The sequence below is a fragment of the Nilaparvata lugens genome, chromosome 8, assembly GCF_014356525.2.
Source record: "Nilaparvata lugens isolate BPH chromosome 8, ASM1435652v1, whole genome shotgun sequence".
NCBI classification, from domain to species: domain Eukaryota; kingdom Metazoa; phylum Arthropoda; class Insecta; order Hemiptera; family Delphacidae; genus Nilaparvata; species Nilaparvata lugens.
Genome location: NC_052511.1, coordinates 33,526,873 through 33,542,169, shown reverse-complemented (window position 1 = coordinate 33,542,169; position 15,297 = coordinate 33,526,873). Strand labels below are relative to the sequence as shown.

Here is a 15,297-nt window from a genome sequence, read left to right as displayed (position 1 = left end):
GGTGGAAAAATACAAATATCTTGGAGTCTTCATAGATTGCAGGCTTTGTTGGACTCCTCATATGGAATACCTCAAATGTCGCATTCGTAGACTAATATATGCCTTTCGACAGTTGAGGGAGGTTCTTTCAGTCAATCAATTGAGAAGGACATACTTCGCCTATGTTCAATCAATTATAAATTATGGAATCCTGGCCTGGGGTGGAGCATCCTCATTCACTTTGAGAGCTGTCGGAATTGCACAGCGAGCAATCATAAAGACTTGCTTGAACCAGGATAGTCGCTATCCGACAGAACTGGCCTATCAAGAATTTCAGGTCCTTGATGTGCGACAGCTACACATAAAATCACTTTTAATTTTCATCCGAAGTAATAAAAATGCAATATTTAATCCTCTTATCCATCCCTATCAAACACGAAATATGAATATATTTGGAATTCTACAACCCAGATTAGTTAGCAATTGCAATAGATTTAATAGTCATTACATATGCAACATTCTTTATAGAAATATACCCGCCTACATAAAGCAAATAGAACCCCTTAGCCTTAACATATACAAACGACTTTTAAATTTGTGGTTATTTGAAACCGGCAGGGATGTCGCTGATCAGCTCATCTACTCCTCTTACCGATTTTGATACTATGTATATATTTTTCTTGTATTCATCATCATATTTATGAATTAGATAAAAATCTTATCTATCACCATCATATATATTAAAGTATATATATCATCAATATATTGCTCATAATTTATCATTGTTCAAGTTCTAAATTTTATTTTGTGTGCCATGTTAAAGCTATATACCATAATAGTTATATTGTACTACTTCAATTCAAAACATATACTTTCTCCACTACATTTAACCAACTTTTATTTTTCAAATTATACTGTATTGTAAATATTTATAATTTTCTTTTTAGTATCAATTGTTTTTCATTAGAACTCTTTCCCCACACACAGACTTGTCTATGTGGGGAAAATTCACAAGTATTTATATTATTTATACATGTGTACTGTATTTGTAATGATTTCTGTGAATAAACTCAATTTGAATTTGAAAAAAAAATCTGTGCAAGAATACTATCCACATTATAATTGGTCACAATATTGTCAATGCAGGTTGAAGACAATGAGGTTATTCTAGTTGGCCTGTCAAAGATAAATGAAAAACAGCTGGATTCAGTGATATTCCGGAAAGTACTGCTATTAGAGTTCCTCTTGAGAAGATCAATATTATAATCACCACATAGAAATATAACTTTTCTCCTATAATCTCGTTTAAGCAGACATAAGAGCTTGTCATAAATATTGAAAAAATCTTCAAAACAACTATCTGGGGCTCTATAAACCGACACTACCAAAATTGTCTTATCTCTACTCTCCATTGAGACACTGAACTCAACCGCTGCACACTCAAATACACTTTCAATTGACAACCCCACAATATCCTCTCTAATCCTGTAATTCAGACCTTTTTTTTAAAGTATAAAGAACCAAACTCGTTCATTAGCATTAAATAATTTCAATATCAACTTAATGAAACTAGTAGTTTGTCGACACCAATTCACCTATCTTTGCAATATATTTTCAAACAAAATTCCGATAAAACTAATTAATTCAAAAATTATTAAAGCACTTATCAAGGAAATAAATGTATGGGTTGAGCAGAATATTATATTTTACAATGCCTAAATGTTAATAAATCTATTCATGATTCTTTTGAGTTTTGAATGTCTTTCTATCTTTTGTATTATTTATGAAAATTGATTAAGCACTGGGATGTGCTCACAACTGAAAATTTCATTTTTTATTGTATTCTTCTTCATTAGTTTGCATTTAGAAGATTTAAATGTAGGCTGTATGACTTGTTTTTGGTTATCACCTGTATAATTGGTTTTAACACGAAATTATTCAATTCTTATCATTGTATTATTTATAAGAAGCATTACTATAATATTTATTATATAGGTATATATTTTTTTCCATTTTTCAGTATTGCTATAGGCTACTTCGTACTGTTTGCTTTATGAACTCACAGCTAGCGCACAAGTTTAACTTTGCTGGCTGTGCCAAATCATTTAGATCTATTATAATTTACATTTCTATTATGCATTTTGTATGTATCATTCATGTTTTGTAACTATGTAATTTTGGCGAAATAAACATTCTCATTCTTATACAAGCTCCTCCTCTTCCCTTATTGGAACGACAATAGACAGAGGCAGGATTATAGTGTTTGAGATTGTTCAGTAAACTGGTGTCACAGGATGACAACCAGTGCTCAGTGAGAGCCATTACTGGAGGAATTTTAAGATCAGGAAGAAACACATTAAGCTCATCAATTTTTTTAACAATTCCCTGGATGTTCAAATAAAAAAGGAAGGGTGACCCTGTACTACCAGTGTCTGATTTTATTTCACCTGCGGACTTATTGACCTGTTCACTAAAAAATGTTGATGTGTATTTGAGCGTGTAAAACTATTATTTAATTCTTCGGCAGCTGTATTATCTGTAACAGTGTCACCTGTCATGTTTAAATCATCACCCAGACTCGAAATGTTATTTGTACCTTCTGTATCTAATCTAGCCATTTGTGCACCACCGTGAGATTTTCCAAGTGTTACAACTGTATCACTAGTGTGTCCACCAACACCAAGCAGATGATTTCGTATTTATTTTCGTATTCGGATTCTTTTCTTTCCCTGACTCTTATTTAAATGAAGGCCGTGACGAGTGTAATCCCCTATTTCAAAGTGGCCAAGGTCTAGTAGGTCTAAATCATCACTACTGGAAATCTGACCTGATAGCCATGAATTCAGCTTGTTGACGTTCACATTCATAAGGGGCTTATCATATCTGTACGGAATCGTTGATATAGTTACATTTGTGCGCTTCGAGATGTCCATAATTGGATGCAAATTCAATTCAGTTGGCTGTTTAGCATTATTCACTACATCGTTAGCTCCAGCCAGTACAACTACCCTGTCATTTGTAAATTCAGCAATATCATGTGTGACTGTGCTGAAGTTAGCACCCGGTCTTGCCACTACTGTTACTTCGAAACCATCGTCACAGAGATCGTTATTTAAATCCCAACCTAGGTCTCTACCATGACTATCAGCCATTACCAACACTCTTTTCTTTTTTTTCGACTTTCGTGGTTTTACGTTTCTAGGTATCAAATTTTTAATAAAATTCTTCTTTGTAGTTTTGTTCTGATTATTATTACCTATCTCATTCTGTGCTATATTGTAGTCGCTTAAGATTGTGAAAGAGTTTTCCGTAACAGTTACATTAGTGTGTGATGCCCCGCAATTAGAAACCGTGTCACCCGGAGAATAGAAACACTTGAGATCTTGTATTTCTATTTCCAAGGATACAAATTAAATTCATTGAATATTTAATTTTTTAATTGCGGATGATGATGCTCACATGAGCTTTTTGCCTGTGCGTGAGGGTAATGAAGAGTGCGACAGTGATTTTATGAGATAATCAAACACCCATGTCTACTGGCGGGATTCGAACCCGCGACCAGGTAGCGCTGAAGTGTGCAACACCTTAGTCAACTCGGCTATCCTAACCGGAATAAAAAATGTATGCAGTCAATCTTCAATTTCATCAGATGATGAAGATATTGTTGAATTAATACATAAAATAATCCTGATTCAGATTCTCAAATTGAACCAACATGGATATCAAATAAAAACTTTCCATACCAATTGTTAGCTATTCTATTATTAGAATACATTCTAAGATAATGAGAATGGCTACACACCTCTTCTTCATCTGAGATGTCACCAGCTTCAAAAAAGCTGACAATCGAATTGATGAAGCCAACATCCACTTTCACGTGGAATTCTTGCATAAGAACTTTGAAATATTTGAACTGTTTGATGACACTTCTCTCTGTCAGACATTCCACCACACTCACTTCGACAAAAGGTTTTATGGCTGAAAAAATCAATCAATTGGCATTAGAGAATCATAAAATAATAAAACGAACCGTAATCGATAGAATTTAATTTGATTCTAAAATTTCAATTCTGATTCTAGTTTGCAAGTAATAAAGAGTATAGAGTTCAGATTCCAATTTCCAAATAAAAGAGTTGATATTGCATAATAGCAAGAGTTTATATTGCATAATAAAGAGTTGATATAAGCAAGTTTTGAATCTGGAGATCTTGACAAACAAAATATATACGTAATAAGGTGCGTACAGATTCACGCGCCGATCATGAACGGAATGCGAGAGGTTCGCAAGATGATCGCGTGCTTGTCTTATTGTTGACTTCAGTAGCTAAACATCTAGTAGCTAACAAGATGTCTACCGGTACGCGCATACGCGGCTATTGAAATTCGGATCGCGCTCCATTCGCGTTCTGTTTTTGCGCGACTTGCGATCATCTTGCGAACTGCTCGCGTAACGTTCGTTTGAGGAACAGCGCAAACCTGAACGCAGCTTTAAGCTAGGTTTAAACTATGTAGCAGAGCTACATCAGCTATATAGCTCTGCTACAAGTTCCAAAAGTGACACTGGAGATCTGCTATATAGCTCGATTGTATAGCAGTTTTAAGCCCATTTTCTCAGCTATATAGCAGAAAATGAGCTATCAAAAATTTTCGGTAAACATCAAAGACAATCTGAGCTATATGTAGCTCTGCTACATGTCAATTTTTGTTTATAGCAGAGCTATATGTAGCTCTGCTACATGCCAATCATGCCAATTTTTGTTTATAGCAGAGCTAGATGTAGCTGCTCTGTCCTTGAAGGAAGGCTGCCGCAGCTGTTTACTCCTGTTTGCAGCTGTTAAGTGCCTGCTGGGTTTACACCAGATATACTGTTCTCATTTGTTGTCAGAGTGCTAGTAGGTTACTGCGCATTGCGAGCATTTACTTTTGATTTATATATTATTGTGCAATGATGGAGAGTGAATTTGACTGGAATAGAGACAAAATTATCCAATATCTTCTTTTTCTCCTCTGTGCTGGCATTACTTGTAGCAGAGCTACATATAGTTTGTAATAAACCAGTATTCACTGCTCAGTTCCCAGCCAGATGCCGAAAAAAGAAGGTAGTTCTTGCAGCAGCCGCTGCTTTCGCCACAGCTACTGTGATATTTTCAGCACAGAGAAGAAAAAGAAGATATTGGATAACTATGTCTCTATCCCAGACAAATTCACTATCCATCATTGCACAATAATATATAAATCAAAAATAAATGCTCGCAATGCGCAGTAACCTACTAGCACTCTGACAACAAATGAGTACAGTATATCTGGTGTAAACCCAGCAGGCACTAAACAGCAGTGAACAGCTGCGGCAGCCTTCCTTCAAGGACAGAGCAGCTACATCTGACTCTGCTATAAACAAAAATTGACATGTAGCAGAGCTACATCTATTAAAATAAGCGTTAAATCTACTTATAGCAGAACTACATCTAGCAGAGCTATATGTAGCTGACAGAGCTATATGGAGCTCAAATTTTATATAGCTCTGCTATATAGCTCTCCAGCTACATAGTGTAAACGTAGCTTTACTTGTACGATATAGTATGGATACAGTCAGTCACTGAAGTAACTTACGATTATTTTCAAAAAGTTGCCTCATTAAATCATACGGAACTGATTTGATTTGAAGCTCATTATCACAATGATAGAATTGTTTTTATTTGAAGGTCTCATCTCAATAGAAATATTGTCTTACCATGATGCTGAGCAACACTCTTGGGAGGGGGCACTGGCGCCAGAACAACAGGGAAAATGCAGTCCTGCATCTGATTGTCGATTTGCAGCCTATTTATTTTCGAGTGAATTTGCACTTGATGCTTGGACTGTTTGTAGGATACCCAGAATCCTGTGCGATAGGCTCGGTTCAATTCTTTTTCATTCGGCTTCTTCACCAAGAATTTTTCAAAGTCGACCTGTCAAAAGAAGACGGTTTCAGACTCAGAGAACTGTAAAATTGTGCAAGTGAACAGAGAATATTCAGAGGTGCTTCAGTACAATATAAGAAACCAACCTTTAGCATTTTTTACTTACCTTGCCCTATTACCATTAGGTAAGGAAAATATTGCTTTCCGAAAAAAATTAAGGTAACCCAATTTCTGAATTTCTATACGTTTCAAGGTCCCCTGAGTCCAAAAAAGTGGTTTTTGGGTATTGGTCTGTATGTGTGTGTGTGTGTGTGTGTGTGTGTGTGGTGTGTGTGTGTGTGTGTGTGTGTGTGTGTGTGTGTGTGTGTGTGTGTGTGTGTGTGTGTATGTGTGTGTGTGTGTGTATGTGTGTGTGTATATATGAGTGTATGTGCGTCTGTGTACACAATATCTCATCTCCCAATTAACGAAATGACTTGAAATTTGAAACGTAATCTCGTTACAATATATGGATCCGACACGAACAATTTCGATCGAATGCGATTCAAGATGGCGGCTAAAATGACGAAAATGTTGTCAAAAACAGGGTTTTTCTCACGATTTTCTCGAAAACGGCTCCAACGATTTTGATTAAAGTTAAACCTAAAATAATCATCGATAAGCTCTATCAACTGCCACAAGTCCCATATCTGTAAAAATTTCAGGAGCTCCACCTCATCTATGCAAAGTTTGATTTTAGATTTTCAATTATCAGGCTTTAGATACAATTCAAACAAAAAATTTCTGTGTGGAAAAGTGGAATAGATTGAGCATGAGAATCTCTACAATTAATGTTCAGTAACATTTTCACCTAAAATTGAAAATAAGCTCGAAATTCGAGAAAATGTGATTATCCAATATTGCAAACTGTTGGCAACAGTTGATTCTATTAAATGATTCACTATGAAGAGATAGCAGACCTTGTGTGTCTCCAGCGTTATTGCCCTGTCACCAGCTGGCTCAAATCTTTGAATAGTAGATTTGAGATGCGCGGGAACACTAGTGTCAGGTGATCATTTTTCATAACGGCAAGGAAAGTTGTGTGAGTGCGCCACACCAGATTTTTAACAGAGAATAAGGCTTATTACAATAAATTGTATGACAAGATGAACGATTATTGTTATATGAATCATGAACTTTAATAAAATGATATCCATTATTCATCATTGGACGAAATCTATTGATAAATTTTCAAATGGATTGAATAGAAGTAGGCAGATTGAATTTAGATAATAAAGTTATTTATTTTATTAGTATTAGACATAGCAGTGCGATAGAAAATTATATATTGACTAATGGGTTTAGCGCACAAGAACAAAGAAATGAACAGAATCAAACTACAAATGGTCGATCAATACACTATAGTTCCTCTATAATTGAACGAGCGTTAGCGAAGTTTTCACTTTTGACTTACTGAAGGCCAAAGTCGTTTTCTGTCTGTATGTTCAACAAGAACTTTTAGAGAGAATTAATTGATCAATCAGCTTCAAATTTTGAACACGAATTCTTCGAACCTATTTACAGGTCAAGTTCGTTGGATAACAAAATTAACTCACCCCTTCATCATTTTTTTCTCAAGATATAAACATAACATTAAAAGTGCATAAGAAAAAAAATGTTTTGATTTTATTATTTAGTCAAATTAATCGCATGCTATTTCTTTAATTTTTCCATTCATTTAAAAAAGCTTATGCTATTTGGGAGATATTACACAGACTGTCAGACAGACAGACTTTATGCGCCGACACATGATTTCAGCTGAATAATACACAACATTAGTTTATAAGTTCTATATTAACTCGATTCCGTTAACGTCTGTCTGCCTGTCTGTAACATACATTGCCAAATCAAATCAAATTTATTGCCAAATTCATATAAATAATTCACAAATACATGGAAAACAAAATTCAGTCATACATTAGAAATTTACTAACAAAATTACAAAAGTTTTCATTGAAACTAAATAATAATCGAATATATAATATTGGCGTTGCAAGCAAAACAAAGTTTGTGCATTCAATATTAATAATACTACTACTTGTGATAGCAGTTGCTATGACAATTTTTTTGTTCAAAGTGTTAAATTTGTGAGTAGAAGCTACTATTAGTGTTCACTAACACTTGATTATTCAATGTATAGGTACTCATTCATTTCATTTTTGTAAGATCATTGGAACGGTTTCAGATATCGATGTGCGGGTTTGGCCATTAATTTTCCTTTGAAATTATGTATCACATGACCACCTTTCATTTGAAAAAATAGAGTTGTATTCAAAATGAAGCTAGATTCGAAATGAAGTTGGATTAATATGACGGATCCAAAATGGCGGACAAAAGTTTTGAAGCGACAGAAAGTTTTTTTTTTCAATTGGAATAGGATCCCTATGGAACCTACTACTGTAGTATGCTAGAATCATACATGTAAAAGATCTCAGAGATCAATACAACAATTCATGAGCGAGTTCTTTAACCCAGGGGCTCTCTAGTACTATAATACATTCAAATTCAAATCATAAAACTAATTGAATTCAGTTTAGAGAAGTGGGTTTTTTTAACTAAGATTAGTTCACATATGTATTAAATCTGATACTATGCTCAATAATAAGTTTGTAAAGAATACAGTCAATGAGGGAGTTTAGTATAATTATTTATCAATCATGAGTTAGCTATAGAGCGATATGCTAGTTCACAGGATTTCTTAAAGGTTTTGAAACGGTCAGCAAACGGATCAATGCAGTGGCTTATTCTATTGTACAAACGTAAAGTTCTGTATATATAAGAATTGCAATGATGAGTCGTTCTGATAAATGGCATGTGGAACAGAATATTTGGTTTTGGTCTATTAAACGGGACATGAAGTTGCAACATACTTATAAATTCTGGCATGAATACTTGATTGTTTAGGATATTATATAATAGCAAGAGGGAACTGACAGATCTCCTTTCTTCCAATCTTTGAACATTAAATATCAACCTTAGATTGTCTGTTGAAAAAGCTATCGGACAGAATGCGTTGAACTTTTTAAAATAAAGATACCTTAAAAATTTATTCTGAATTTTTTCTAAATCAAGAATAGCGCTGCTGTGAAATGGAGCCCAAACTAAAGCAGCATATTCAAGTTTACTCCTCACTGTAGCATAGTACAATTTCAAAACAACGTCACATGCTGTAAAAGGCCTACAATTTCGAAATAAAAACCCTAGCGACCTATTAGCACCATTCATAACATGTGTTAGGTGTTCCTTAAACTCAAGAGTAGGGTCCATTATGACGCCCAGGTCCTTTATACGGATAACATAATCGAGGATTGCATTATTAATATTGTAATTGTAATGAAAAGGATTTTTCTGACGTGTGAATATCATGTATTTTGTTTTTGATATATTTATTTCCAATCTATTTCTCAAACACCAGTCATGAATCGCATTCAGATCCCGCTGCAAGAGACAGCAATCCTCCAGACTAGAAATAGGTCTGAAAAGTTTTACATCGTCTGCAAAAAGCAAAATACTAGATTCTTTAATATGGTCAGGCAGATCATTCATGAGTAGGACGAACAACAAGGGACCAAGGTTTGACCCCTGTGGAACCCCAGAAGAATTGGTAAAGTAAAGAGATCTGTGATTATTAAAAACCACATAAGACATCCTATCGGTTAGATAACTCTCAAAAAATGCAATCAAACTATCAGACAGGCAAAACCATTTCAATTTTTTCAACAGAATCCCAAAATCCACCGAATCAAAGGCTTTTTTGTAATCTAAATAGATAACATCCATACGACCATGCATGTCTAGCTGCGAAGAGACAGATTGGGTGAACTGCAACAGATTAGTTATAGTTGAGCGCGATGGCATAAAACCATGTTGGAATGAGGAGATTGCGGGTCTTACATGGTTGAAAACTTTGCTATATAAAATATATTCAAAGACCTTACTTGGAGAATTGAGGATAGTAATGGGACGAAAATTCGAGATTATATTCTTTCCACCAGTCTTATGAACAGGTGTCACCCTTGCAGCTTTCCATTTTTTAGGATATTTATTCAATCTCAAGGACAAATTGAAGATAAATTGTAAAGGTTGAATAAGAATATCTCTACAACCTTTTATAATGTATGCTGGTACACCGTCAGGCCCACAAGATCTAGTTGCTTTAAGTTTATTTATAGCTGAATTTACTTCATTTTCAGAAATATATGAAACTTGTAATATGTCAAGATGAGGAGATGAGGAAATGCTGTCATATGATTCATTATCATTATTATGTTGGATGTTATTACGGTTGTTGCTGTTATTGTAAACAGATGAGAAATAATCAGCAAAAGCCTGCGGTACTTCCCGATCGGTATACCTGCACCCATTCCACTCAAAACACTTTGAGTCCGATCTAGACTCTTTTTTACTCGCAACATAGTTCCAGAAGTGTTTAACGTTTGAATTTATGTTATTTTGTAGAGATTCTATATAATTTTGTTGTGCTATGTTGATTTCACTTTTTATTGCAGCTCTCAATTCCTTGAATTTGTTCAAATAATATCCCGAAAACGATTTTTTCCGTGCACATTTCTTTTTTAATTTAATCATCTGGATAATGCTTCTAGTAAACCAAACCGGATACTTCGATTTAATAATATTTTTATTTTTGGGCACATGCGAAGCGAAAGCATAATTTAATAAATCGTAAAAATAGTCTACAGCGAGATCGACATCGTTGAATTCATAAAGTCTATGCCAATCTGAATCTCTAAGTGTGAGATAAAATTCATAGTAGTTTGCTTTTTTAAAATTGTAATACTCGATACTCAAAGGGGGATGCAAGAGGCTCTTTTTAATCAAAAAACTAATATCTAAGCTTGGGTGATGTGGATCTTCAGCAAGCAGAGGGCTTGTTTCGTGCAAAACAATCAGAGGTAGATTACTCAGCACTAGATCAAGAGTTTTGGCATTGGCATTTAAAACATTATTAAAGGATACTAAGTTGAATAAACACATGCAATTCATCAGTCTGGCATATTTACTAGGACCACCAACAAAATTAAAACTTGAACCATTTATTTCATTCAGATTAAAGTCACCCAATATTAATAAATCATGTGAAAAAATATTATTATCACTTTCAATAAAATCAAAGAAGTCACAGTAATCGAGAAGACCAGATTCAGGGGAGAAATAGACAACATTGATAAAGATTACTTTATCTTGTGCAGATAACTTGACAAGTAAAGATTCATAGCGCGCTGTCGCCCGGACATGAATGAGTCGGGAATGCCAACTGTTTTTCACTGCACAAAGTACACCCCCTCCCCACCGCTTTCCAGACACCAATCTATCACGGTCACACCTAAATACCCGATAACGAGAATCGAACAATTCACTATCATGAATCTCATTACTCAACCATGTCTCAGACAACGCTACAATATCATAAGTTTCACCTAGTACAGATCTGAACAAATCATTGGTTTTAGTGCGACAACCTCGAATATTTTGATAATTTAATTTTATTAATTCAGAGTTAACATCAGGAGAATTCATTTTTAATAATGAAATAATAAACTATAGCAGTACATTGAATTAGAAAGATAAATAGCTTTACAACAAAAAATAAAATAACATTGGTATCGTAATAGTAGAGTGCATTGGGGTTTATCATAGCAGGGATTTATTTGATAACTGTTTTATTTTAGTTAGTTTTTCGACTCGCAGTCAGCTGTGTTGGCGTCTTATCAACGCCGCTTCCACTGCCTGCAAGTTTTGCGATATCATTATCAGTTTTGATTAGATGAATGGCCGAGTTTTCGTCTCTTCTTATCTTTATGTTACCCGTTTTGTCAACCCATAGAAACTTAAAGTTCATCTGATTTTTCACCCTTTTTGTTTTAGCAAATAAAATTCTTCTAGCCGGACATAGAGACTGGTTTATGTAGACGGGAGTATCCATTGGCATGCCTATATGTCTTGTAGACAGAGTCCTCTTCACCCGTCGCCTCTCCAACATTTTTTCCTTAATAGCTCGGCGAACAAAGCGTACGATTATCCCAGGAGATGGCCGGTTATTTTGCTGCTTCAAACGATGACAGGCATCGATCATATCCTCCGTGATTGCAACATCCAGGACTTTCCAACGGTCCTTCAAAGTTTACATGTAATCATTGGGAGAAGATTTGTGAGCTGGCCACACACAGAAATAAAAATCAGCTGTTATAATCATTGCGTCATCCAACAGCCGTCGGTAGATCTGTTTTTCTATTTTCTTTCTACTGATTCACAAAATTCGAATTCTAATAATAATGCCGCGTTACGAACGACGACCAAACTTGGGCCGTAGAACTCTAAATGCTGTAAATTTAGAATATGCACGGGAAAATCAGCAGCAAGGAGATATACCATTCAATTTCCCAGCAACTCTGACACCAGACTTGAGCCAGCCAGGTCACTCGATATCATTATTATTATTCCCAACAAGCTGCATTCAAAACTATATCTAAAAAATCTGGTGTGGCGCACTCACACAACTTTCCTTGCCGTTATGAAAATTGATCACCTGACGCTAGTGTTCACGCGCATCCCAAGTTTACTTATGAACAAATATCTGAGCCAGCTGGTGACAGGACAATAACGCTAGATACATAAGAGGTCTACTATCTCTTCATAGTGAATCATTTAATAGAATCAACTGTTGCAAACAGTTTGCAATTGGATAATCACATTTTCTCGAATTTCGTGCTTATTTTCAATTTTAGGTGAAAATGTTACTGAATATTAATTGTAGAGATTTTCATGCTCAATCGTTTCCACTCAAAATGTTTTGTTTAAATTGTATATGAAGCCTGATAATTGAGAATCTAAAATCAAACTTTGCATAGATGGGGCGGAGTTCCTGAAATTTTTACAGATATGGGACTTGTGGTAGTTGATAGAGCTTATCAATGACTATTTTAGGTATAAATTTACTCAAAATCGTTGGAGCCGTTTTTGAGAAAATCGCGAAAAACCCTGTTTTAGACAACATTTTCGCCATTTTAGCCATATTGAATTGCACTGGATCGAAATTGTTCCTGTCGGATCTTTATATTGTAAGGACCTTAAGTTCCAAATTTCAAGTCATTCCGTTAATTGGGAGATGAGATAACGTGTACACAGACGCACATACACTCATATACACACACACACACACACACACACACACACACACACACACACACACACACACACACACACACACACACACACACACATACACACACAGACCAATTAATTAGAAAATAGTATTAGAAGATTAATATAGAAATTTAGAAATTGGGGTATCTTATTTTTTTCGGAAAGCAATACTTTCCTTACCTATGGTAATAGGGCAAGGAAAGTAAAATACAAACTGCTGAACAACTAACTAAGCACATAGGAAGTCCATATTGAAATACGAATGTAAATACTGATTGTTGGATAATTTTCATAAAAATATAAAGCATCAGATTAAGCTAAGGCTAAGCACACCTGAGGAGGCGCGGCTTGGTGATACAAAGTGTTGATCTTACGGAGATTGCCTTATCACACCGTTCTACGCCATGCCCAATTCAGTGTGTGTGAGTTCTTCCATCCGAACCAATAAGCTAGAAGCACCTGAATTCAAAATGCCACATCGCGCCTCCTCAGGTGTGTTTCAAGCTAAAGTTTGTCATGAGATGCATCAACTATTTGGCGTTACGAAGTTCGCCGGGCCAGCTAGTAATAAATGAAATTCAATAATATTAGGTCACTCAATAGTATTTTTATGTTAGATTGCTAACCTTGAGAAGATCAGTCTTGTACTTTTCATTCCAGGTTATGAATCTATCTTCATTGAACGTGGACCAACAAAACAGAGTTTTATGATTTGGAGGAAGACTGATAGTTCTGCAAATAGAAAACACAAATTTATAAAAGGCACACACAACACTTTATTACAAATATTTAATCATAAAAAAAGCAAAATCCATTGATTTCCAGACAACTAGAACTAGTTACATTATATTGTTATATTATATGATAGATTGAAGATCCAGTTTTTTCATGACAATAATTTATTAATTTTATAATTTCAAGATCCAATAATGATTGAAAGGGGTGAATTTGAGGCTCTTACGAAAATTATGAGATTGATCTGTTGAGAATACATAAAATACTTCTTACCCAACTTTAGAAATTTCAAATTTATTGATGTTATTCACATTTTGTGGTATGCCTATCTTCAAATTCCATAATATTTATTTATTTATTCATTTAATTAACTATCACATTGTGTACAAATACTTAACATGAGGAAAGGCACAACAGGCTCATGCCCAAAACTGTCCCATTTCCAAGTTATACTATACAATCCAAATCAAAATGTTGGTTATGTCACTTTCACTTTACAAAATACAATTTACGCTCTTCAATACTCAGATAATCCACGTCTAATTACAAGTTAGGTTGAAGTTGCTCACGCTTGACCACGCCCTTCTCAAGAAATAACCAAGAATTATCTAGCAATAACCGAGCAGCGCACAGCAGCAAAATCTACAAATAGATAAATTACTTCATCTACAAAAAGAATTGCTTTACATGAAAGCAAAATGTATCACGATATCTAGATACTTACTCATGCTCAACATTCTTCTCTTTGAGAGTGATTTCGAAATCAGTATGATTAACAATGAGAGCAGTGGCCAATTCGGGGCCGAAGTCATCGAATGCAATGTGCACCGATCCTTCAGTGATTTGAACATCCACTGAGACACCTCCAAACTGCAACATTCAAAACAAACATTCTATGAAGTGGAAATACAGATAACATAATTTCAAGTCGAAAATAATAAAGTCCTGATGTCTGATCAAGCCAAGCAAAAAACTGATTTATTCAATAATACATAAATGATGGCAATAATTGAGAGAAAATTGATAAGCCTACCCCAAAACTGTTTCTCTATTATAGTCATGTTTGAGCCTACCTACAACTCTACTCCTCTCTACAGATGGAAATTACTGAGATATTGCAATTATTCAAATGCTAATGAATGAATTATTATTATTATTATTAAACGAATTCTTTATTATTAAATCCAAATTAAATGCTGTAATTTACCCCGAAGACTTCTGCTACTGCAAATATTGACAACAGGGTAAACAGCTAGATGGAAATACGATGAGCGCTACTATTCAAAAATTATTTGTCTGCCCGGGAATCGAACCCAGTACCTCCTAATTGCCGGTCAGGAATGCTTAGCCTTACACCAAACTGACAATGTAATTTCATCTGTAGTAATTTACATTTGTAGTAATTTCCATCTGTAGACTGGCTGGTCGCTATGGCTTCGTATAAAATGAGCTCGGCTATCCAGAGATTGTCAGTTTGGTG

At 34.9% G+C, this 15,297-nt stretch overlaps 1 protein-coding gene across 1 annotated transcript in view; it reads right to left on the bottom strand.

Annotated features, from left to right (window-relative positions):
* Positions 1-15,297, bottom strand: part of LOC111061494 (vacuolar protein sorting-associated protein 13) — a 119,968-nt gene that overhangs the window by 20,681 nt on the left and 83,990 nt on the right. The window contains exons 38-41 of the mRNA XM_039435127.1: positions 14,542-14,687; positions 13,709-13,814; positions 5,711-5,930; positions 3,782-3,957 (exon numbers count right to left, since the gene is read on the bottom strand). Coding sequence (XP_039291061.1) covers positions 3,782-3,957; positions 5,711-5,930; positions 13,709-13,814; positions 14,542-14,687 — 648 coding nt within the window. The remainder of the gene's footprint in view (positions 1-3,781; positions 3,958-5,710; positions 5,931-13,708; positions 13,815-14,541; positions 14,688-15,297) is intronic.